The sequence below is a fragment of the Falco punctatus genome (genome assembly GCF_963210335.1).
Source record: "Falco punctatus genome assembly, chromosome: 1".
NCBI lineage: Eukaryota > Metazoa > Chordata > Aves > Falconiformes > Falconidae > Falco > Falco punctatus.
The window spans coordinates 90,591,578-90,614,585 of NC_137580.1; the positions used below are offsets into that span (position 1 = coordinate 90,591,578).

General features: G+C 58.6%; 4 protein-coding genes across 11 annotated transcripts in view; 3 read left to right on the forward strand and 1 right to left on the reverse strand.

Moving 5' to 3' along the window:
- Positions 1-449: 449 nt before the first annotated feature.
- CFAP73 (cilia and flagella associated protein 73) lies at positions 450-3,213 on the forward strand. Its single transcript, XM_080395011.1, has 7 exons — positions 450-573; positions 1,357-1,462; positions 1,596-1,700; positions 1,768-1,968; positions 2,090-2,311; positions 2,613-2,771; positions 2,873-3,213. Exons 2-7 carry the CDS (start codon positions 1,358-1,360, stop codon positions 2,972-2,974), a joined length of 894 nt encoding a protein of 297 aa, XP_080251137.1. The 5' UTR covers positions 450-573; position 1,357; the 3' UTR covers positions 2,975-3,213.
- Positions 3,214-3,275: 62 nt separating this feature from the next.
- On the reverse strand, positions 3,276-9,654 carry DDX54 (DEAD-box helicase 54). Its single transcript, XM_080394819.1, has 20 exons — positions 9,514-9,654; positions 8,710-8,848; positions 8,554-8,624; positions 8,291-8,476; positions 8,141-8,190; positions 7,980-8,021; positions 7,640-7,735; positions 7,393-7,514; positions 7,113-7,174; positions 6,828-6,959; positions 6,297-6,507; positions 5,696-5,830; positions 5,146-5,367; positions 4,983-5,056; positions 4,685-4,888; positions 4,359-4,504; positions 4,168-4,281; positions 3,989-4,093; positions 3,675-3,778; positions 3,276-3,580 (listed from the first exon to the last, which is right to left on the reverse strand). The coding sequence occupies exons 1-20, from the start codon at positions 9,553-9,555 to the stop codon at positions 3,360-3,362; spliced, it is 2,478 nt and encodes an 825-aa protein (XP_080250945.1). The 5' UTR covers positions 9,556-9,654; the 3' UTR covers positions 3,276-3,359.
- Positions 9,651-15,153, forward strand: RITA1 (RBPJ interacting and tubulin associated 1; the record flags this gene model as incomplete). 3 transcript variants are annotated; one of them, XM_080395042.1, is made up of 5 exons in its annotated part: positions 9,651-9,826; positions 10,113-10,977; positions 11,475-11,818; positions 12,656-12,773; positions 12,956-15,153. In XM_080395042.1, 2 exons carry the CDS (start codon positions 9,651-9,653, stop codon positions 10,633-10,635), a joined length of 699 nt encoding a protein of 232 aa, XP_080251168.1. In that variant the 3' UTR covers positions 10,636-10,977; positions 11,475-11,818; positions 12,656-12,773; positions 12,956-15,153. The 3 variants fall into 3 exon arrangements, with proteins under 3 accessions (XP_080251168.1, XP_080251167.1, XP_080251166.1); XM_080395041.1 differs by having other exon boundaries at positions 11,475-12,773; XM_080395040.1 differs by having other exon boundaries at positions 11,475-15,153.
- Positions 15,154-16,330: 1,177 nt separating this feature from the next.
- The window catches only part of TPCN1 (two pore segment channel 1), a 49,317-nt gene continuing 42,639 nt past the window's right edge, over positions 16,331-23,008 (forward strand). For 2 of the 6 annotated variants that reach the window (XM_080394753.1, XM_080394758.1), the window contains exons 1-2: positions 16,331-16,416; positions 16,652-17,617. In XM_080394753.1, the coding sequence (XP_080250879.1) occupies positions 17,506-17,617 (112 nt within the window). In that variant the 5' untranslated portion in view covers positions 16,331-16,416; positions 16,652-17,505. Of the gene's footprint in view, positions 16,497-16,651; positions 17,618-23,008 lie in introns of those variants that run through there. The other 4 variants (XM_080394752.1, XM_080394757.1, XM_080394754.1 and 1 more) reach the window with 3 other exon arrangements.

Sequence of the window (23,008 nt, forward strand, 5' to 3'; positions counted from 1 at the left end):
CGTGGCCACACACATGGGGGGAGCAAAGGGGACCTGGCAACACGCGGAGGGGAAAGGAGGCCCTCCCGGCACCGCGGGCGAAGTGGCAGGGTCTGAGCCGGCCCTGCGCTGCGGGTAGCAGCAGCGCGAGGTGGAGGAGGTGCGGGAAGGGGCGACCCGAGCGCTTGGTGGGACGGTGGTTGGGGCCGGTTGTGCACGGGGGTCCCTGAAGAGGCGTGGAGCCCGAGCGGGGGGTTCGGAGGGGCTGGAGCAGGGTCCACGGGCTGGGGGGGCTGGAGCGCAGCTGCCGGTGGGACCCACCCACGGGCTGGCTGTGAGCAGCCTTGGTGCAGGCCCTGCGCCCAGCTCCCCACCCTCGCACGCTCGCACGCTCGGAGCGGTGCCCGGAAAATCCCAGGGAGCTTCGGGAACCTCCGGCTGCTCCTGGCAACGGCGTTGTGCCGCCGCCATCTCGGCTGCCCTGTGTTCCAGCTCCTGGGGCCGGCCGCTCAGCGAGCAGCAGGCGCCAGGCGAGACGGCCTGCGACACGGAGGACGACGTGCGTGTGGCTGTCCGGGGTCAGCTGCGGCTGCCGTGAGTGAGATCCCTCCGTGTCCCCCGCGGGACAGGCAGCTGCCCACCCGGCTCCCGTGGCAGGTGCTGGAGGCGAGCGAGGGCTTGGCAAGGGGGCCAGCGCACCCTGTCCCCACTGGTTCACATTCCCATCGCTGGGTCCCCAGGGTGCCACTGCCGGGGGGGGGGGGGTCACTGGCTGGGGGCTGGGACCCCAGGCAGGGGGGCGGTGGTGTGTCCCCAGCTGTGGCACCCAGGGAAGGGAGGGCACCCTGGTAAGTGTTGGGGCTCCATCTCCACCCGCACCCCATCCAGAGGTGCCAGCACACTTGGGGTGCCCACGTGCTGCCCGGCGCGCTCCCAGGTGGCTTCCACGTGGGTCCCCCCACCAGGAGCTCCCGCTGCCACCCTTGGGAACGGGGAGCTGCAGAGCCTGTTGCCCAGCTGCAGGCTCGGGGGAGGCAGGGGGATTCCCTGGGGTCTAATCAGAAAGCTGAGGTTGTGCCGTGACTTGACCTTCCCTGGGACACTGCGGTGGCACTGGGGGTCTCGCAGTGGGGGGGAGGCTGAAGCAGGAGGGATGGTCAGCAGCAAGGCGGGGGTCAGTAACCTGAGTGCGAGTAGGGATAGCCCTGGCTGGTCACTGACAACCCCTGCGTGCGTGGGAGAGCGGGCGAGGCTCCCGTGCCGAGCCCTGGCAAGCAGCGGTGGTACCTGGGGGGTCCTGGTCATGCCACAGCAGTGGGTGCTTCCACCTGGGCGCTCCCCACCAGACCACAGTGAGCTCTGTGCAACCTGTGGCAGGATGGTGCCAGCGTGGGATGGTGCCACGCTGCTGCCCTCCACACGCTTGCTGCTGAAGAGGCGGGAGGTGGCAGAGGTGGAGCGGGCACTGCAGAGCCAGCGGGAGGTAAGGGCGGCCCCCAGCCCCTCCGTGTGCCCCCTCCCTGGGGGCTGCAGCCTGGCCATTCGCAGGCTGGCACCCATCCTGCCTTGGGTGCACCGGCATGGGGCGATGCTCTCAGCGCCTGGCAGTCCCACAGGCGTTTCAGCAGAGAATGGAGCGCCTGGCGCAGCGCCGGCAGCAGCTGAGCCAGAGGGAAGAGCAGTTCCGGGATGTCGTCCTTGAATTCGACGAAGTCCTCAAGGTGCCAGGGTGGGGGCCGGGGCTGGGCTGGCCGTGGGGGCCCCGCTGACCCTGTCCCCGCACCGCAGGCTTCGGCGGCGAGGCAGGAGCGGTTGCTGCGGCGGGCAGATGAGGAGCGGGCGCAGGCGGCGGGGCAGGGTGCCAAGGCCACCCGCCTGCGCCGGGAGCTTGCGGGGCTGCTGCGGCGCAGGGAGCGCCTGGCCCAGCGCCTGCGGAGCCTCCGCGGCTTCGGTGAATATCTGCAGGGCGTGCTGCCCTCCATGGGGCAGGTGGGTGCGGGGGTCCCTGTGGTGCCACCCTGCATGTCCCCGAGCCCCTTGTGGGGGGTTCAGCCCTGTCCAGAGCAGCCCCCCTACCTCCGCAGCCGCTCAGCCCCCTCCCATTGCCCAGTTCCAGGACGTCCCAGACATGCTGGCCCATTTCGGGGCGCTGGCGGGGGTGCGGGCAGCCCTGGCACAACGGGCAGGAGCCGGGTGGGAGCAGCTGGCCCAGCACCGGGCACAGCTCCGGCAGTACCGCGAGGAGGCCAGCAGCAAGCTCCTCTGCACCAACAGTGAGCTGGCCCAGCTCCGCGCACGCCTGGAGGCTGCCCACAGCGACGTGCTCCAGGGGGTAAGGGGGGATGTGGGGTGCCCAAGGACCACCCCAGGGAGAGGGGTAGCAGTACGGGCCCCGAGCATGCTGCAGAGGGAAGATGCCCATCGTGGTGGCAGCGGGAAGCTGGGCTGTGACCCCTGGGCTGAGCTGGGGGTCCCCATGGGCTCAGAGAGCATCGTCAGCAACTGTGCATGGGGGGATACGCAGCTGGGACCCCCGGGTCCCCCTGTCCCAGCCGGGGGATGTGCAGGGGACATGGGACAGTGGCTGAGGTGGGGCAGGGATGGGGCTAGGGCTCTCTGCCACTGTCTCCCAGGAGTCCTGCTGGGCCCACATCCAGAGCACGGCCGCCCAGAAGACCCTGCTGCTGGGGCAAGTCAAGCTGACAGTGCTGCACCTCTTCCAGCTCGCCACCGCACGGCTCAGCGTCGGCACGGATGTGGCCCTGGAGGACACCGAGGCCCAGCTGGACATGGTCAGCACAGCCCCTTTCCCTGGGCAGCGGGGCTGGGGGACACAAGGGGACACTCACATCCCCGGGTGGCTTTGAGTGGCATCAGGCTCCCATCTCTGCAGGTGCTGCTCTGCATGCAGGACCTGGCCGCCATCTGTGCCGAGCTGCACCCTGGGCAGCCGGCGCCACGTCCCCACTTGCCTGCAGCCCCCCGCATGCCCTAGCTGTGTGACAAGGCTGCCAGGGTGCCCCCAAGCCAGGAACAGCCCCTGGGGACAACTGCCCGCTCCCAGGGCTGGGGAGAGCCTGCCCTGGGCTGCCACAGGACTCGTGGCACCCTCCAGGGTCGGACGTCACTCCTGGACAAGTCTGGGAACCCCCGCGGTGAGAGGCAACAGGGATGAAATAAACCCCAGCTGTGAACCCGCAGCACCTGCCTGTTCTCCGACTGTGTGTGGGGGTGGCCCAAGGGGGAGGAATTACCCCAGGCACGCCGCTTGCAGCAAGGACAAAGAGGAGTCGGGATGCAAAACCAGCCAAATATTTCATGTCTCCTTCCCCGACACCCAGCCCGGTGTGGGGCAAGCTGCTGGGCCACGGCCCCCTCCCCTACACCCTCTTCCGCAGCTTGCCCTTCTTGGCGGCTCCCACCCGGCGCCCGAAGGCCATCTGCCGCAGCTCCTGCACCCGCTGCCGGTTCCGGGCCTTCAGGCGCTTCAGCCCCCCGCTCTGCAGGAAGCGGTGCTTGGCCGCCTTCTTGCGCTGCTTCAGGATCTGCTGCTTGTTCTTCAGCTCCGAGCGCACCCTGGGGGCTGGGGGCTGCCCGGACCCTGCAGGGGACGACACAGCCAAGGTCAGGCCAGAGGCCAGAGCGGGGGGGTGGTGGGATGCTGTGGGGCTCTGTTGCTCAATCCAGGTACTCACCGTGCCCACGCCCGTGCTTCCCTCTGAACTGCTCCCTGCCACGGCCATCTTCCTCATCCTCGTCCCGCTCATCAACCTTGTACTTCTGCTTCCACTTTTCATAGCTGGGCCGGGGTGGGTTAAGGGAATGCGTGGTGACTCCCCATCACCCAGCTCCCCATCGCTCAACCCACCGCGGTGTCTGACCAACCGCCCTCCCCAGGCCACTGCCCTGGCAGGGATCTCCGGGAGAGGGCACACGTCCAGACCCGCTCCCCCTCCCCCACAGCCCTTGCCACAGCACAGGCAGGGAGCAGCACCCGCAGGCAGGATACAGGTTGTTCTTGTAGGAGCTGCTGATGTAGCGCCCACTCTCCGTCCGCACCTTCTTCTTGTCCTCCTGGCCCGTCTGTCCGATGAACCGCTTCTTCTTGCGGTCCCTGTGAGAGAGGGGAGGGTGGTGGGACCCCCAGCCCCAATTCCCCCCTGCAGCCTATGGGCAGGCTCTACTCACCACTTCAGCAGCTGCTTGCTCTTGTTGAGGTTGTGGTTTTCGTCACCCATGAGATCCAGGACGGCTCCAGCTGCCTGCTGCTCAAAGGGGCTGCCCTCAGCGCCCACACTCAGCCTGCAAAGGGCAGGCAATGAGAGCAGCCCCCCGCGCGGGCCGCGCCGGGACAGCGGCAGGAGCCCTCCCAGACTCACCCCCTCTCGCTCTCAAAGTCCTTGGGCCGGTAGGGGATGTAGAAGTCCTCGTCCCGCTGTGCCGTCTGCCGTGCCTTTTTCCTGGGGCTGTCTCCTCCCCCTCGGCCCCCTTTTCGCTTTTGGCCCACCACGGTGGAGAACACGTCCTGGAAGGGGACAGCGGAGGGGTTGCGGGAGCCATGTGTCCCCCCACCAGCCCTGCAAGTCACTGCAGCAGCCACAAGCTCTGGCACAGCTTGGGGGCCCCGGTGCTGCCGGTACCCAGCTGAGATGGCCTTGCAGCAGCTGCTGTGTCCACAGCAACCCCCCCATCCCTGCCCCGTTACCTGAAGGTCTTCCTCTTCTCCTTCTCCTTCTCCCTCCTCGGGCCTGGGGGGGGCTGGGCACAGCCCCTGCCCTTTGAGAGCTGCTGCCCGTTTCTCCTGCTGCCCACGCTGGTACTTCTCGATGAGGGCATGGTCATGGCGCCGCTTCGACCGCATCACGGTGCTGGCCAGCGTCCGGGACGTGGCATTGATCTCAAAGATAGTCTGCGAGCCGTGGTGAGCTGCATGGCCGGCCACACGGACCTTCCCTCCCACCCCAGCTCAGGTGCCTCGTGCTTGAGGAGGGGTCTCAACTCACCGCCTTGGACTTGTAGGTTTTAATGCTGTCCACGAACTTCAGCCTCTCCAGCTCGGTGTCTTCAAAGCGAGCGCCTGGGGAACGCGGGCACGGAGAGGGGTACAGATTAGCTCCTTGGCGAGAGGAATGGGCTCCCCCTCCTCGGTGTCCCCGAGGCACTCACTGAAGAGCGGGTGCATGCCCAGCTGGGACACATCCAGGTCCTTCGCCCTTTTGATGGACTCGGGCGAGGGGCCGGGCCGGGACCGCAGGTACTGCTTGTGGGCATTGTCGGCGACGCGACGCAGGCTCCGCAGCTCCAGCGAGCCCTCATGGTCCGTCAGCAGCAGGCACTCCTCGTCGTCCACCAGGCTCTGGGGGACACGGCCCAGGACCCCGCCAGCATCTGCAGTCCGGGAGACATTGTGTCACCCCACTGGCATCCACTCTGGGATCGTGGCAGCAATCCAGATGTAACAGGGCAGAGCTAACAGCCACGGGGAGCTTGGTGGTGTAACATCAGCATCCCCAATGCATGGGCTGTCAGAGCCCCCAGCACCCCATTTTCCCCAGCTTCACCCCAGTAACGAGGGCATATTGCCCCTCTGGGCGAATGCCAACCACAAGACCACGAATTCCAGCACTTAGCCAAGGGTAAAACCAAGTGGCCATGTAGCCAGTGTCCCAGCTTGGACATGCAGCCACCCTACCGCCTGCCACCAGGCCTGCCTTACCAGCGGGCATCTCCTGAGTGCCAGCCAGGACGAGCGGGCGCCCCAGGAAGAGGTGGAGGTCAAAGACGTAAGGCATCTCATCGGGAGCCACCAGCGAGTAGGCAGTGCCGCTCCGGCCAGCTCGGGCCACGCGACCTGGCAAGGAGAGGAGGAGAGTGGGAAATCACCCCAGTGCCAGCCCAGCCTGCCCCCACCCGGGCAGGGACCCACTGGTGCCCCTGGGAGCCCACACACATAACACTGACCAGGTGGGCATGGTGCCAAGGGGCTGTGGGTGGCCGTGGAAGGGGGCAAAGGGGAGCCCACCATGGCACCTCCCTAAAGGGAAGGCACCAGCCCTGCCCCCAAGGCTCCCCGCAGTCCAGCTGGGAGATCAGGGACATTCCTGACACTACTTTGTCCCCAGCCTGTCTCCTGAGATCAAAACAGAGCGACGTCCTGCCCCAAAAGTATCACCACCAAGCCAGGGGCATCGGTGCCAATCCAGCAGACCACAGGGATGGGAAAGGCAGGGGACAAAGGACAGCCCACTCACACTCTCCCTGTCACCCTGAGGGACCGCCAGGTTGCAAGGGCCCCTGCGCAGGGCACTGGCACCCACCGACGCGATGCAGGAACAGCTTGGCCTTGGCAGGGAAGCTGTAGTTGATGACGTTGTCCAGCATGGGGATGTCAAGTCCACGGGCGGCCAAGTCAGTGACCAGCAGCACCGGGCACTTGCCCTGGGCGAACTTGGCGATGTTGATCTTACGGGCGGTCTGGTCCAGCGAGCTGTAGATGTGTGTGCAGCGGATGCCCTGGGCCGTCAGCAGCTGGGGAGGAGGGAAGAGACATCAGATCCTCCCTGGACATGCACCCTCAGCTCCCAGGGCCCCAAGACCCCAGGGTGTCCATCCAGACCCCCAAATCCCACTGTGCTCCCGCCTCTCTTCAAGGGGCAGGTGGATGCAGCACCTCCATGACCACATATGCCGGGATTTCTCCTTCAATCCAGCGAAACGGAGGCAGAGACTCCAGCAGGGACATGCTCACAGACACAGGCACCACATGGGTCTGGAAAGGGGTCCTAGGCACCCCCCTCAGCCTGCCCTTTCACAAGGGTACACGCTGGGCACCCCCAAATGCCACTTGCCTCCTTGAGATACTCTGTGTGGTGCTTGGTAGCCACAAAGACGACTGTTTGGTCCTGGGGCTTCACCACGCTCCGGAGCAGGTGGAGCAGCACGGCTGGTTTGTCGTCCCCACGCACGTGGAAGAAAGCCAGCTGCAAAGGGAGGGCAGAGCTCAGCCCCTCGGCATCACCATGCCAGACACTGCCACCCCTTGTCCCCTCCTCACGAGCCTGGAGCCACTGCAGGGTGGCTTGCAGGGGGCGGGGGACACAAAGCCCGTCTTGAGCCCCCCTGGCCCCTCTCACCTTGAGCTGCTCGCTGAGCTTGGACTCCACATCCAGACGGATCAGCATGGGCTCGGTGAGACCTGTGGGATGCGGTGACATGCAGGACACGGGCTGCACGTGGATGCGCTACTGGGACCCGCCCCACCCATGGCTTGGAGTTGCCCCCTTGGCCCAGCATTAATCCAGCCTGGGTTTGCCAGGCCCGGGCCCAGCAGCTGCGGGAAGGTGCCACGTCCCTGTCCCCAGGCTCTTCTCTGGTCCAGTCCCCCCTGGCCACCATCTGTCCCTTGGTCCTTACCAGCCCGGGCAAACTCAACGAGCAGCTTGGGCAGCGTGGCGGAGAAAAGGACGGTCTGGTGGCAGTCAGGGAGCCGGGCGATGATCTCCTGGAGCTGCTCGGCAAAGCCCATCTCGAACAGCCTGCAGGGGAGGGGACGGGGGATATGGGAGTGCCTGCCACCCCCCAGGGCGCCTCTCTCCCACCATCACTCACCCCACTTGCAGGGACACTGCCAGCCCCGGGGACCCCCCTGCGCCCCGCTGACCTGTCAGCCTCGTCGAACACCACGTACTCCACGGTGTGCAGCTTCAGTTTCATCTCCACCGCCACGTGCACCAGGCGTCCAGGGGTGGCAATGATTCTGTAGGGACAGAGCTAGTGACAGAACTAGGTGGGGGGGGACACAGCGTCCCCACACCATCCGGGGTGCAGGCCCCAAATCCGACTCAAAGAAGATCCGATGGAGACCCCCTTGTTCCCCATGTGAAGCACAGGAAGACGCTCCAAGAGAACACCAGGACGTGTCCACCAGTGGTGTCCCCCGATGGTGGGTGGCTCTCGGGGGCTACTTCCCCACCAGGTCCCCTCCTCACGCCCCCACTCACATGTCAGGGTTCTCGTGCAGGGCGGCAAACTGGTCCTCCATCCTGCGAGAGCGGGGAGAGGCTGGGGCGGCGCCAGGCAGCAGGCGGCAGCTCAGCCCCTCACCAGCTTTTGGGGAGGCTTTAGGGAAGCGGGGACCGGTGGGGACATGGGGACAGCTTACTTGTCTCCTCCCAGGATCAGGGCTGTCTTCAAGCCTGTGAACTTGCCCAGCTGTGGGGTGAGAAAGAACCATGTTGGCAGGGGGGGTAAAAGCAAACTCCTTGCCCCCACTGTCCCCATTGTCCCCAACCACCCGCGTTGTCCCCTGTACCTCCTTGGTGAACTTCAGGGTCTGCAGGGCCAGCTCACGGGTGGGTGAGAGGATGAGGGCACGCGCCCCGGCCTGGCTGGGCCCCTTCAGCCGCTCGAACATGGGGACGAGGAAGCAGGCTGTCTTCCCGCTGCCCGTCCGCGCCATCGCCACCACGTCCCGGCCGCGCAGGATGGCGGGGATGCTCTGTGAGACATCATTGTCACCGTCACAGTCCTGCCACCACTGCCCTGGGGCGGGGACCCCCCACTCCCCACGCTCACCTTCCTCTGGATGGGGGTGGGCACCTTGTAGCCCTTCTTCATGATGCCCTTGAAGACGGGGTAGCTGAGGCCTGTGGGGATGGGGACAGGTGAGGGGGCGTGGGCAGGAGGGGACGGTCCCCATCCCAGGGGCAGCTGTCCCCTCCCTGCACGCACCCATGGACTGGAAGCCCCCGGATTTCTTCTTCTTCTGGTTCTGGGCCCGCACCATGGCCCGCGTGTCTGGCTCGGCGTCGGCGCCATCGTCCTCGTCCTCCTTGGCGGCAGGGAAGGCGGGCAGCGGGGCCGGGGGGACCTGGGGACAGCAGGGGGACATGGCTGCGGTGATGGGCATCCCGCGGTGCCAGGGCACTGCGGCTCTGCACTGCCGGACCGGCAGGCAGGGCACCAGCGCTGGGGACTCCCGGTGGCACTGGGGACACCAGCACTGGCCCACTGGCACTGGGGACACCCGGTGGCACTGGGCACACTGGCTTTGGGGACAGTGGCACACAGGGACTAGTGACACCAATACCGGGGACACTGGCACATGGGACCAGTCACTGATACCAGGCACAGAAGCACACAGACTGGGGATGCTGGTACGGGGGATACAGGCACATACCAAGGATACCGGGCACAGGGGACACCGGCACACGGGGACCGGGAACACCAGTACCGGGGCACAGGGGACATCAGCACCGGGCGCACTGGGGACACGACACACGGGACCGGGAGCAGCGGTACCGAGGACACCAGCACATGGGAACTGGGCGCACCGGTACCGAGAACACCGGCACATGGGGACTGGGCACACCGGTACCGAGGACACCGGCACGGGGGGCACCGGACATACCGGCGCCAGGCACGGGGGCGCCGGTACCGAGGACACCGGCACACGAAGACTGGGCGCACCAGCACAAAGGACACCGGCACGGGGACACCGAGCGCACCGAGACCCTCCCCCGCCCCCCCCCGTACCGGCGCTCCCTGGGGCTGGCGGCGGGCGCGCGGCGGCGCCATGGCGGCGGCGGAAGCACGCGGCGCGGGCGGGACCGGAAGGGGCGGGGCCGGGGCCTCCCCGCCCCGGGCAGCGCGGGGCCACGCGGGTGGCGGGGATGGGTGACGCCGCTCCCGCAGCCGCTCGGCAGCCCCCGCGGGGCCTCCGCCGGGCACGGGCGTCCTTCGTGGACGAGTCGCTGTTCGGCAGCCCCGCGGGGGCCCGCCCGCCGCCGCCCGGCTTCGCGCCTCCCTGGGCGGCCCGCGGCGGCCCCCGGCCGAGGAGCAGGTGCAGGTGAGCGGCGGCACCGAGCGCTCCCGCCGGCCCCGCCCGGCCCGCTGTCCCGCCGTCTGGGGGCTCGCTCCGCGTCGGTGCCCCCGGGGGAGCGGCAGCCGGGCGGGGGGCGCGGCGGCCCGGCCCCTCGGTTCCCCCGGCGCGGGCGAGCGGGGCGGCGCTGGGCTGGCCCCGGGTGGCCCTCGGCAGGGCCCGTGGCGCAGCTCGGCGTCCCGCCGGGAGCCGCGGGGATGCCGTTGCCCGCTCCGGTAACCGCGCGGCTTTCTCTGCTTGCTGCCCCGTGCAGGCCCCGGAGCCACACGCCGTCCTTCTGCGACGAGTCCCTCTTCGGTGCCCGGGCGCCGCGGCTGAGGGAAGCAGACGTGGCCAAGCTCCATCCGCTGCTCTGGAGCCCTCCGCCCGCCCCCCAGAGCCAGCCCGGCCTGGCCGCCCGCTCCCGGGGGACCCCCCTGAGAGCCGCCCACCCGCCGGCTTCTGCCTCTCCGCCGACAGCAGGCTTCGAGACGGGCCCGACGGGCAAGTCCTGCGGCTGGAAGCGGCCCGAGAGCAATTCTTGCTCCGCAGGCCGGGGTGCTCCCGGCAGAGGCCGTGCCCAGTCTCTCTGCTGGCTGAGCACCCCCTCCGACGGGCTCCACCTGGCTTCAGACAACCTCAAGACAGAAAAGTGTAGAAAACAGAGCCCCGCGACAGCCCCTGTGACCCCCCCGGGCCCTCTGATGAGGGGTCGGTCAAAAAGCGTGTCTGGACCCTCTCTGGCCAGCAGCTCCAAGGCAGCGGGTGGCTGCAAACCCAGGCCTCCCTGGAAGTGAAGCCAAATGTCCCTCTGGGCATAAATACAGCCTTAGCCTACCCGAGACATCCCAAGTCCGTGAGGACCCCGGGCCTTTTCATGGCTGGAAACGAAGGACGAGGCTGCTCTGTGCTGGAGGACGAGCCAGTGACCTCCCCGTGCAAGGCTCAACCCTGCAGCACCAGAGCGGGGCAGCCCTGGTGGTAACAGCAGCTTCTGTTGACTGAGTGGTGGTTGCCAGATGAAGCAACAAGTTGGGTTCCTCCCGTCCAGGAGGTCCAGCTGGGAAGCCAGAACAGCAGGAAGGAGGACTGCCTACAGCGGGGGTCCAGGGCCTGTCTGGGAGAAGGACCAGGCACAGGTACACCTACAGCTCGGCGGGGTCAGGCAGGGCCGGAGCTCAGCTGGAGCTCCCACACCAGCGAGCAGAGGGTGCTGCCAGGGTGGGGGTCCCAGACGAGGCTGACCAGGGCAGTTAAGGTCTGAGGATCCTGACGGGGACCTCAGTTGATCGCTTCTGGGGAGAGGAGTCCTGCTGACTCCTGCCTGTCGCGTACAATCACAGGGTGGCTCTTGCTTGACGGGACTGCAGGAGATCTCTAGTCCGAGCTCCTGCTCAGGCAGGTGAGCTGTAGGCTCAGGCAAGGCTGCTCAGGGCTTTCCCAGTCACGTGGTGGAAACCCTTGGGGACAGAGGCCATGCAGCCTCTCTGGCACGTGCTCCAACTGCTTGAGTGTCCTCAGGGTGAAAAGTTTCCCTTTATGTCCCATCAGAGCCTTTCAGTTTCAGTCCTCTCATCCTGCTCCGCACCTGAGCACAATGCTTGGCTCAATCCTCATAGTCACCTCCTCTTTGCAGGTCTTGGGAGGCTGCTCCGGGCCCCCCCCCCCGAAACCATCCCTTCTCCAGGCTGAGCGAGACCCGTTCTCTCAGCCTCTGCGCACAGGATGTGTGCTCCAGCCCTGACCGTCTCGGTGGCTGTCTGCTGGCTTTGCTCCGTTTCATCCATGGTTTAATGGTCTCCTTTGGCAAGGAAGGAGAAGGGAGGATAAGCACAGAGGTGACGAATGGTACTGCCCTGCATCTTGCTGGTGGTGGGATGTCCCCAAGCTGGATGGGGTTTGTGACAGAGAAGGATCTGCCGCAGAGATTTCAGCAGCTTCTGGTGGTGAGGACCTGCGGAGTGGACATGTAATCCTATGGTTTGTATGGAGGGTTGAGGTGCTCTCACAGCAACGCCATGCTCGTCACCAAATAAATGGTCCAAAGCAAATCTGCTGGGGCCTCATGTTTGGTCCGTGGGGTGCTGCTGTGCGATCTGGGCACAGCTAGCATCTCTAAAGGCTGTCTGAGCAAAGCAGTTCCTCAATTTTTCCATTCCTGAGGTGGGAAGGAGCAACTTGGCCTATAGGAATACAGGTAGGGAGACAGACAAAGGAATGGGCCGGGTGATCTGGGGTTTGCAGCCAGTGTCACTGCTCCCCTGGGAAGGGAGGCTGTAGTGACGAGCCACTGAGGTCAGGGAACACAGGGGAGTTGCTGGGAGTTTGCTAACTCCCTTCCACACAAAGGGAAATATTTTTCTCAAATTCACCCAAGGACAAACAAAGCCAGGTTAAGGGCATCTTTCTGCCCCCAGAAATTATTTTATTGCCACCTTGAGCAGCAGGAGGATTGAGCCTTGACCCACTCCAGCAACATCGAGGGCACTGAAGCTAGGAAGGCCAGCCAGGAGCCTGCACTTCTGGTCCAGTCCTGTTGGCAAGAAAGGTTATTCTTGCTTTTGAAAGAACAGAGCTCAACCTAAAACGGTGAGGCATGTTGCCGTGCCACTGCTCTAATGTCTTCTGTCCCTGACAGCCAGCCCTGGCAGGCTCGGGCCCTAGTGCAAGTGCTATCTCAGTTAATGCTTGTAATCTGGGAGAGCTGAGCCCCAGGGGAGCAAGCAGCCTTGCTGGGAGGAAAAATGGAGGACAGGATGGATTTTGTGCTTATTTGTTGGCCTTCTTGCCTCCCTTTTTCTTTGTGTTCAACGTGAGGAATGTCTGGAACAAGCAGCTTTTCTGGATGCGGGTGGCAGCACAGGTCATGGCCGTCTCCCTCACATCCCGCTCGTTCTCCTGCTGCATTCAGCACTCCTCAGTCCAGGAACAGTAGGTAAGCACAGTGTGTTTCTCCTTTGGGGCCAAGCTTTTTCCTTTGTGCAGACAGCATGAAGTGCCTCTCGCTCAGCCTGGCAAGACAGCAGATGCCAGTCACTGCAAGCTTGAGGGCCTTCAGCAGGTTCTCCCTGCACATCCCTACAGAGGTATCCTTTTACGTATCTCAAATCCATGTAGAACTGAGCTGCTGAACTGAGTTCGTGGCTGCTGAACTGAGCCTTCCCAAAGGGACCAAAAAAGGAAATGTGCCTGAACAGGACTTTTTAAGAGGTGCCAGGTCCAAAGACCTTCATGACCCTTTGAAGCTGCCCCCCTCCCCAGCTTCCCTACCTTGCAGACAGCCTCCATCCTCTGACGGGGCCTCTGAGTAAGGCACATGCAGGTCAGAGCCTGCTTTGCCACCATGCTGAAGAAAATGCCACACTTGTGTGGTTTGGATGGGGCTGAGCCTGAGCCAAGAGCTTTGCTGAAAAGCAGGTTCTATCAGTAGTGCTGTGACCCAGCTAATGCTGTGAGCTGTTGGCTGTGTGGGAAGAATCAGGCCGTGTCCACCTGGAGAAGGCTGAGGATGGATAGTCTTGGTGGCATTGGGCAGTGATTTACTCCTTGCCCACTGCACTGGAGAGCCACATAGAGGAGGAAGGTTTGAGGAGCCAGCATTTCTGGGGCTCAGTACTCCAGCCACCCTGGCAGATAGGAAGGAAGAATAACGACGTCATCAAAAACCTGGGAAGGTGAGGATCCTTATGAGTAGCTTTCAGGTCTCTCCCTACACTTTGCATTGCGGCAGTCCAGCAGCTCTTCTCCGCTTGGGTGAAAACTGTAGGGATGTGAAAGCAATCAGGGCCTTCTCAGAGGAGGTGCTGCGGATGCTGATGTGAATCTGAGCCTGTTCACCTGGATGTTGGTACAGTGACGTGCCAAGCTGTTAAAAGCCCGCAGGTCTCAGGAGGGCTGGCAGAGAAACCGAAGTGTAATTTGGACACTAGATGGAGACAAGAGGGTTAAGGATTGACACAAAAGCGAAAGCCCCGTTCCCTAGCAGCAGGTGGATGAATCAGATCCAGTGAGGCAAGTCATCAGCAAACTAGGGTAACTGCCCCAAAATCTAGGCAGTGGAAAACTGCTGAATCCGAAAGCAGGACACACACTGGAGTGCTGGAGTACTTGAAAGATGAAGCCTCTTAAAATGAAGATATTTTTCTCTGAAAAACAAGTTGACAGTGGCTGGTATGGCCAGGGGTAGCCTGTTTACCCCCACTGCAGTGTTCAGGCTCCAAGGAATCAACAGGGGAAGCTAAAGCCCAGCACATCAGCCACATGCTTTCCTGGCCCACGTTGTCATGGAGGGCTTCCAGGCCATCAGGAGGTCAGAACTGGCTCTTCCTCACTATTTACACCACAAGGACTATGTCAGTTAAAATATAAGTGCGTGTAAATGGGTTACCTGGATTTTGTACTGTGGTTTTCACTCAGTTTGATGCCTTACTACTGCCCTGGCCTCTTTGTTTTACCAGACCTGTGCAGCCCACACAAAAGCAAAAGATGCTCTGTTAGTGCTGTGGGCTGCCCTGCCTGCAGGAGGCTGGTGCGTGTGTGGAGCAAACACCAAGTCTGAATAAAATGAGGTGGGGGAAATGTTCAGTTGTTTCTTAGCTCCAGATTCACCCTGTTCAGTGTCACTGATGCTCAGCTCAGGTGAGATTTGTTGATAACGAGGCCTGAAGCACAGCTGGGTTTCCTGCCTGCTGCTCATTTCTCATTTTTCCATCTGCTGAGCACTGCGATAAATCACACCCCACCTTTGACTCAACTCTGACTCTTTGTCTTGTGTCTCTCAGCAAAGTACTAGCCAATCTGTGAACTGTTACCTTCCAAAATTGGCTGCACCCAGCCCTAGGTGCCACAAACTATAAAAGATGGGTTTATGTGTGGGCAGTAATTACGTTTGCTCTGCTTAGCCCAAACCAGCTCCCTTCTTTATCAACACATGCCTCACCCAATCTGTGGTAGCCTCACTGTTCTGTGTTCTGCCTGGCATGCAGTGCCTCCAGACTGGCACAGTGCTTTGCAGAGGTGGTTTTAGAGTTAAGTCAGTGGATGGGGAGAAAAGGTGGTTCTTCGAGTAAGCTGCTTGCTTGTTGGTTGGAATTGCGTTGCCACAGGGCTGCTTCCCACTGAAATCAGTGGAGCATTGTGATGGAGTGGGTACACTCCAAAAACCAGCATGTGTCCCACCAGCAGCTGACAGGAACCTGTAGCAGGCAGCAGCCTGACCTGACGGCACTATGGCAGGTTTAGTCATCTCCTGCAGTACTTTTTCTGCAAGCTAGTGCTGATTCTCAGTGCTCCAATACAAGTGTATTGTATTGCATCCTTAGGTACCGAGTGACCTGCTGTAGCTCAACACACTCGTTCAGGTAGCCCGCAGCTCCCGCTTCTGGTCTTTCACCGATGCCCACTTGGTCTGCAGATCTTTAAGTCTTTTGGCCAGTTCTTGCAAGCTCTTTTTTGAGATCTCTCATCACATTGTCCTCTTTGTAAATCCAGCCCAGGAGGATGACACCTAGGGAAGAAATACCACTGAGAAGGGGAGGGCATGGCAAGGCATCTGGTGGGCAGAAGAAAGGCTCCTTTGCAAAGGTGTTGGTAATTTAAGACTGGACACCTCTGCTCTGGTAGAGAGAGAGATGCTCCAGAGGCCTTACCTGCCCATTCATAACCCTGCCAGGAGTCCTGCTGGTGGCATAATCAATCAGAGCCACCAGCCAGAGCCTGGTGGATTTATCAGGCAGGGTTGGGCGCTCTGCGCAGTGGGCTGCCGAGAGAGAGATGCTCAGCCTGGACCAACACACAAATTTATTCATCACACACCGGGCCCCTCACTTCCTGCTTGAGAATGCTCACCTCATCAGAGATGGACGTAATCCTGGGGTCTCGGGAGCGTTGCGTTCAGCTGATGGAGGGCCCTCGGCCCTTGGTGGCTCCTGCTGTACCTGCTGCCTCTTGGGGCCGGGCCGCCCCTCCTCAGCGGCCCCCCCTCTTCCCTGCAGCCACCTACGCCCCGCACCGGGGCCTGGGACTGGGAGCACCTCCTCGGGGCGAGGCAGGGGGCAGCGGGCGGCCCGGCCCGGGGCTCCTCTCAGGGTGGGCCTGGGCGGGCTCCCGTCCTCCGCCCGCGTCCCGCCGTTGCTAGGTGACCGCTCCGCTCACCTCCGACCCCCAGGGCGTGGCCTCAACACAGCCAATGGCAGTCCTGGCTCCGCTCCCCAGAGCCCGCCCCTTCCCGTGGCTGGGGCGTGATGTTATTAGCCCATCGCCACCGCGAGCCAATCAGCACCTCTGTCCGGTCGGAGGGGCAGCGCCGCTGCCCAATGATGAGAGCAGGAGCGGTAGGGAGGAGGAGGCGGGAATAATCCGGATCCTCTCGAAGAGGGGCCGGAGGGCCGGTGGTGGGCGGGGCGGAGAGGGTGCGGCGCGTGGATTGGCGGGACTGAGGGAGGCCGGGCCTGTCCGGGAGCGGCCTGCGCCGCTGCGGCCAATGAGAGGCGGCGGGGCGGGGCCGCGCGCGCCGGGCGCTGAGGAGAGGTGTCGCAGCGGCCGCGGGCGCCGGTTCGGTGGGGCCGGGCCGTGTGCGGGTGCGCGGCGGCGGCGGGGGGGCCCGGGGGTCCGCAGACCTGAGGGGCTGGCGGGAGCGGCCTGGCTGGCGGGCTGGCTGGTGAGCTGCCCCAGCGCTCCGTAGGAGCCGGGGAGGGGGCGGCGGCGGGGACGGTTTGCGCGGGCCGGGGGCGGCGGGGACGGGGGGAGCCACGGAGGGGGATCAGGGCCTCTGCAGCGCGGTGACAGCGCCGTCTCGGCGTCCTTCTCTCCTAGGCCGCGGGAGGAGCCCGGTCCCGGCAGCGCTGTCTGCCCGCCCAGCCGTCAGAGTCCGCTTCGAAGGCTCCCGGCCCTCGGTGCTTGCCTGCGGGTGCGGGGAGCCCGGCCCGGGGCCCGAGCTCGGCAGCGGCGCGGCCGGCCCGTTGCGGTGGGAGGTGCGGCCTCCACCGTGACTCCTGCCTGCCGTCGCCACGGCCTGCACGGAGAGAGACGGGGCAGCGACAGCCGCGTGGCAGCACCGGCTGTGGAGCGTCCCTGTGACGTTGTCCAGGGCCTGCCTGGCTTTTCCTCACCTTTTACAGAAATCCGTGACCTTGTGACCGTGGTATCACCCATTAAAAAAGCCACCGGGAGCTTCATGTGTGCAGACTCAAAGTGGCCTCTTTTTGTCCCTCTTTCCCCTCCCCACCTGAAGTCGAGGCATTTTGGCACGGCTGGGGAAAGAGCCATGTGTGACGGTGACACTTAGCACCATGCCCGCTCCAGATGCATCACACCTGCCTGCTTCTTGTGCTGAGCGGTCAGGAGTTTGTCCAGAAGCACTTTCTTTTTCTTATGAGCTGTGCACTGACTGGAATAGGTGGCCCAGACCTGACTTTCTGAATTTAACTTTTGCATAAATATTGCCATTGACTCTAGCGTCCTGTGCTGCTTTTTGAAAGCAAGTAACTAGATCCTTTTTTGAACTGTGGTCTCTAGAGATGGGTACACATACCTTTATATTCTTATGTCCAGAAGACATCCCTGATGGAAGACTTTCTGGGGACAGTTTTTGACATAACTGTTTTACAAGCGGAACTGAAAAAAGCGTTATTTAAAGTTTGTGGAGTAGGAGCCTCTGAAGGGACAGGATGGCTGTGAGCATGGATGATGACGTTCCCCTCATCCTCACCCTGGACGAAGGTGGAAGCAGCGCCTCAGCCCCTCTTGATGACCTGGATCGGGAGGAGCTGCCTAACGAAAGTAAGATCACTTTGTCATTGTTTCCTGCCCACTGTGATAGCCTTGCTTGTTTTTCTCTTTGCAGTGGCTGTTCTTTCTTGTGCTTGCCAGGACCTGGAACTCTCAGAGCTCTCATTCAGTGTCCCAGTGGCTGCCTGAGAAAATCAGATCAGGAAGTTGCTTATTGTGTTGCTTGTTTACTCACAGCACCCATGCTATGCTCAGGGGGTGGAGGACACTGAGAGGATGGGTCCTACCGATGCTCTTTCTAACACATTTTTTGTGGTTTCCATGTAATAACCTGTGACTCGTTGTCCTTAAGCTCAACTATCCTTTCCTGTACGTTGGGCCAGAGCGTCTCCTTTTCTTGGCACTGACCTGCTGTGCTGTAGCACTGGTCTGAACTGTCAGGTGCAGCAGCTGCAACTACCTCATGTAGTATTTTCCTAGCACCATAAAGTATCTGTCCTTTGCAACTGTTGCTTTGCCTATTTCTAGGTTACATTCTGATTTTTGCAATAAGGAAAGCGATACGTGTTGATAAATGCCTTTAACATCTTTATTGTATTCTTATCAAAGAACCTGAAGTACTTTTAGACAATGTATTCACACTCATGTTAGCCTAGGGTATTTAGTGGGGCAGAGCTAGCCTCTGAGCATCGGGAGGGGGAAAAGTCACCATCTCTTAGAAGCATTGCTTTCTGCTTGGTATATCTTCATTAAAGCCATTGCCCTGCAGTAGGTGAGGTTGGAGCAGCAGATGTGTTTGAGCATGTTCGGTGAGTTTCCATGTTATACCTCACTGAATGTATTAGAGCAGTTTTGTTCAACAGATCCCTTTGACTTCCAATTGACATTGCAAGTGTATGCACAGGTCTTGTGATCATGTTCAAGCCCTTCTGTCACAAGCTTAACATTTGTAACAAATAAATAGTTTCCTGGCCTGGCATCCCTTTTTTCTATGTTATACCTCTATTCCATACTGCCTCTGTGAGTCTGTGATTTGATTTCTCTCTTGTGATCAAATGGGCTCCCTTAATTTTCTCCTTCTGTGACTTCCTGGGCCAGTAGCTAATTTCTGATAATCAAGATTCTTCCTCCCTCTTCCTCCTCCTCTCCCACCTCTGGCATACACATCCCTGACCAAATTGCCCAGTTGACTTCCTCTGAGCTGTGCTGCATCATTGCTCTATTGCATCTGTTTCTCTTAAAGTTTAGCTCTCTATTTTTAAGTTAAATAGAGGAGAGAATGCTTCATCTGTCCACTGGTGTATTTATAGGCTTTCTTGTGACTAACTTTAATCACTCTTCTCTCATCTTTTTCTTCCACTCGCCTCCCATCCCTTTAAAGAAGTTGTGTGAGGTTTATAATTTGGGTAGAGCCAACATGGCTGTGTTAAAAGCACAAGCATGAGAATGATTGTATTAATAAATAAAACTATTCCACAATCTGCTTCTCTTGAAATACAGGGAGATTGTTTAGGGACCAATTTCGTGCTTCTTAGAAGATTGCTGTGTGGTTTTTGAGAATTCATTTCCTGGAATTCTTTGAATGAAGTGTCTCTTGGTATTGAAGAATCCTTATTTTGCTATGTCTTTTAATCACTGTTAAAGCTGAATTTGCTGAAAAAATATAAAGCTTATTCGGTGCAAGTGATACTGAATGATACGGAGCCTTCTGAAGTCAGCGGGTACTGTAGGGGCGGGATGAAAGATTAGAAGAGGAAGGCTGGCATAAACAACTTGAAAGGCACATTTATCTCTGAGAAGCGGGAAGCTTAAATTAGTGAGTAAGCAGACTAATGCCATCATTTGCAAAAGTAAGCTTGCTTAAAAAACAGAACATGTAGTCCAGCTTTCCTCCTTGCTTGCAAAGAAAATCGACTGTGAAATGCAGGAAAGTTGTGTCTCGTGGAGGCTGTGAGGAATTCAAATGTTTCCTCTCTGCTCGGCCTCCGCTTCTCAGCTGAGGACTGAAATGACGTTAACAAACTGTATAGTTTCACGTTTTTCTTCAGAGGCTTGTCTCTTTCCGGCAAAAAGAGTATGAAAAGTCCTTTTCAGGAGAGGGAAAGCCTGCCAGGGTGATGATGAGGGCATGGAGACAGGGAAAATCAGGATGCTGTTGCTTTCTGGTTTTGTCTTCCTTATGCCTAAACTCTCATAACAGAATATTCAGCCAGAATTTGGAGGAACAGCTCACTTGTTACTGTGCCTGTCCATCGACTCCTAGAATTTGGTGGCAGGTTACACAAAGAACACAAAGCTTCTATTTAAGTGTGTCCGCAGATGCCAGCTGGGACTGTTTGCAGTGAAGGACCCATCATCCTCTTCCCAGGTGACACCGAGGGAAAGACAAAGTGGGTGTAACAGCCCTTATGTTAAATCATGTGTCTGAGGTTGATAATAATTAAGTTGCACTCTTGTCCTGTGTTGCTGTGTCAATGAACCTCTCTAAATTTTCATCCATATTCTAGCCTGTCAGAACAGTCTCACTAACTGCTGTGTTATCAGTGGGATTTCAGTAGCTCAGAACTCATGTTTTTTTTAAAAAAACTTGATCCATGATGTAGCTTTGTTACAGCCAGGTCCTTAGATAAATGTATTTGTAGTTTTGGACTCTTGGTGTTAATTGTCTGGAAATACAAGTTACTGTGTTGAAATAAGTGGTAACAGGGTTTTCTGAAAGCAAGTGTGTTGCAGATATAAAAAGAAAGGACTATAGTGCAAAAGGGTATTCCTTTCTGAACGTTGCAGAAGAGTCCTCTTCTGGGTAAGTGAATGTCTTGGGGTTAGAATAAAAGAAAGCTAAATGAGAAAACTGTGTGGAAAATTACATTCTTAAAGAAAATGTCCGGCTGCAAAAATTAATCTCCCTAATCGTACAGCTTTTAAGCACTTAATGGGAGAAAATACTTGCACGGGGAGGAATATTAAAATTCTGCCTTCCTTGGCTTTTGCTGGGATACACGTCTTGTGGGGACCTTCCGTATACAGCCACAGTGAAAGGTCAGAATCCTGCAAAGTTGATGGGAATTCAGACCACATCCAGAAAAATGTGGTCTCTGTGGTACCGATGGTTTTCTGTCTACAACATGTAGGACTGTGGTGCCGGGTAATTTTTCTTTCAAGCTCCAACAGCTGAAGGAGACAGCAGTGCTTTTGTCACTTGAATCCACGCTAATTAATATGATGCTGCCCTTCCCTAGTACATCTTATCCGAGAATCTCCGAGTGCTGTACATGCTCTAATTAAGCTTCCCAGCACCTGTCTGAGGTGAATGACTAACTGAATTTCTGTAGAAGGGAAGAACAGGGATGCAATCCTTGCATGACCTTTCCCAAAATCACCTACGGAAAATGGTGAGGTAACAGGGGTGTAGTGATTTCCCTTCCTTTGCCCAAACACCTGGGAAGCAGCATTCGAACAAGGTTCTCAAAATATCTCGAAGCGAGAGGTATATTTTCCCGTATACAAAGGTAGTGTGGATAGCCTTGAAACTCTAGGACAGTGTCTCTCCTTGAGCTGATGGGAACTATAAGCAATACATGAATGCATATTGATTTATCCTGTATTAGATCAGATACAAGATTCTCCTTTGCCTCCTGCATGGAAATTGCTGTAGCTTCAAGTGGAGTTTCAGTTGTGTTCAGAGCAGAAAGTACAGCTCAAAGTGTTGTACAGGGAACAATATGATATTGTATGTCTGTTTCTCCCACATAATGGATTATGGCAAGTGGAAGAAGTCATCTTTAAACTCTGGGTTTTTACAAGAAAGCAACTGCATCTGCTATTGAGGTAAAAATGAATTATTGTTTATGTGTGGGGAGTGGGGGGAGCAGCTGCAACAGTGAAGTGCGATGTTTTCTAGAAGGATTGTTGGGAAATGGGAAGTTAAAACTTTGAATGTTGAGGTTTCAGCTGAGCCTTTGCAATCTCATTTTCTGCTGCCTGAAGAGTAAATTGTCAGGAAAACCAGAGCCAGCCTGGCCTTTTATGCTAGATGCAGAATGGTTGGCGCACGTGCCCCTGTGCCTGTGCACTGCTGTGAAGGAGCAGCTGGCCCAAAGCACGTAAAGAAAATGACATCTCACTGTTGGTGAGTTGCTGCCCAAGTTGGAAGGGCTGCCCCAGGTGTGTTTGGTGAGGAATGTGGCTGGGGGTGACTGGCTCTGGGACTGTGGGTTGTGCCTGTAACACAGGGAGTGGTTTGTGCTGGGCTTGCTGGAACTGCTGGAGGGAGGGCCTCTTGCCTCCTTCTGCACCTCGGCCCCGCTCCTTGCTGAGATGTATGAAGAGGCTTTCAGCAAAGCTGTTCTTTTTGTCATAGGCGGATGCAAACTCACGTGCTGGTCCTAAACACAGAGTCTAATTACAGCTTTAATAGATGTCGTGTATAACAAACTCATCTTTTTCAAAAAAAAAAAAAAAAAATTTACTAATCCACAGGTAGGCGTATGTTTTTGGCGGTTGCCCAGGACTGGGGGCAGTTAATGTTGTTCTTTAGAGGCATAGGAACTGCCTGGATTTTGATGCATTCAGTAACAGTTATTGTTCTCTTCCGTGTTAGATCTGGTTCCAGAACATGTTTGTATCAGCAGTGAGAGAAAATAAGTCTGTTCACATAGTCCTCAGCTTCAGCTCATCTGGTCAATGAGTCTCTGCTTTTTGAGCATCTCTGTTGCCTTCTTCCTACTGCCACTTCCCTTAGTTCCATCCGTGGGTGAAAGAGATTTCCAGGTGTAAAACAAGTGTACGTTTTCTGATGGGCTGAGGGAGCAGAGAATAAATACCTGACCTTTGGGGGAGTGCTGCAACCACACAAACTCTTGGTAGCTGTGCTTTGTGAGGAACCACCTTAATTGCTGTGAAAGCATTCTGGCTCTGCTACCTTTGAAGGAAAATAAGTGTTTTAAATGACAGCCATCTAGTAGATTTAATAAATCCTTCAGGATCTGTAGTTTTTGATCCTTGTGTGTAAGGATTTCAAAGATGGTTATTTGGACTTGGGCACTCGTTATGAAATGCTGTAGCTAATTGGTGTGAAGAAACAGGGGACAAGGGAACAAACAAATGCTTGAGATTGACCTGGCAGATCCCGAGATCTCTGACAGCCAGCCTCTTAAACAGCCTTTTGGATTATCTGGTGGCTTTCTTGGATGCTATGCAGGATATTTTCTCACGTCATGGCTCCTAGTTCTACCAATTTGCCTTTAATTAGTTCCAGTAGCAGTGCTTCCGCTGCCGCGTTTAGAGGTGAAGCATGGCCAGAGCACAGGACTGGGATCTCATTTTCGAAAGCAATCTAGTTCTGCTGTAGAAGGCACTCCTCCTTGTACCTGGGGTAAGTCAGTTAACATCACTGTGGTTAACATGTCTCATCTGTAAAGCGCAGATTACACCTTTTGTGGA

Bases quoted from the DNA above. Each gene is read 5' to 3' on its own strand.
- CFAP73 (XM_080395011.1), top strand. From the start codon at position 1,358: ATGGTGCCAGCGTGGGATGGTGCCACGCTGCTGCCCTCCACACGCTTG. The intron at 1,463-1,595 runs GTAAGGGCGGCC...GCAGTCCCACAG, and splicing joins CACTGCAGAGCCAGCGGGAG to GCGTTTCAGCAGAGAATGGA. The intron at 1,969-2,089 runs GTGGGTGCGGGG...CCCATTGCCCAG, and splicing joins TGCTGCCCTCCATGGGGCAG to TTCCAGGACGTCCCAGACAT.
- DDX54 (XM_080394819.1), bottom strand. From the start codon at position 9,555: ATGGCGCCGCCGCGCGCCCGCCGCCAGCCCCAGGGAGCGCCG. The intron at 4,889-4,982 runs GTGAGTTGAGAC...CACGGCTCGCAG, and splicing joins AAACCTACAAGTCCAAGGCG to ACTATCTTTGAGATCAATGC. The intron at 4,094-4,167 runs GTGAGTAGAGCC...CCTCTCTCACAG, and splicing joins AGCAAGCAGCTGCTGAAGTG to GGACCGCAAGAAGAAGCGGT.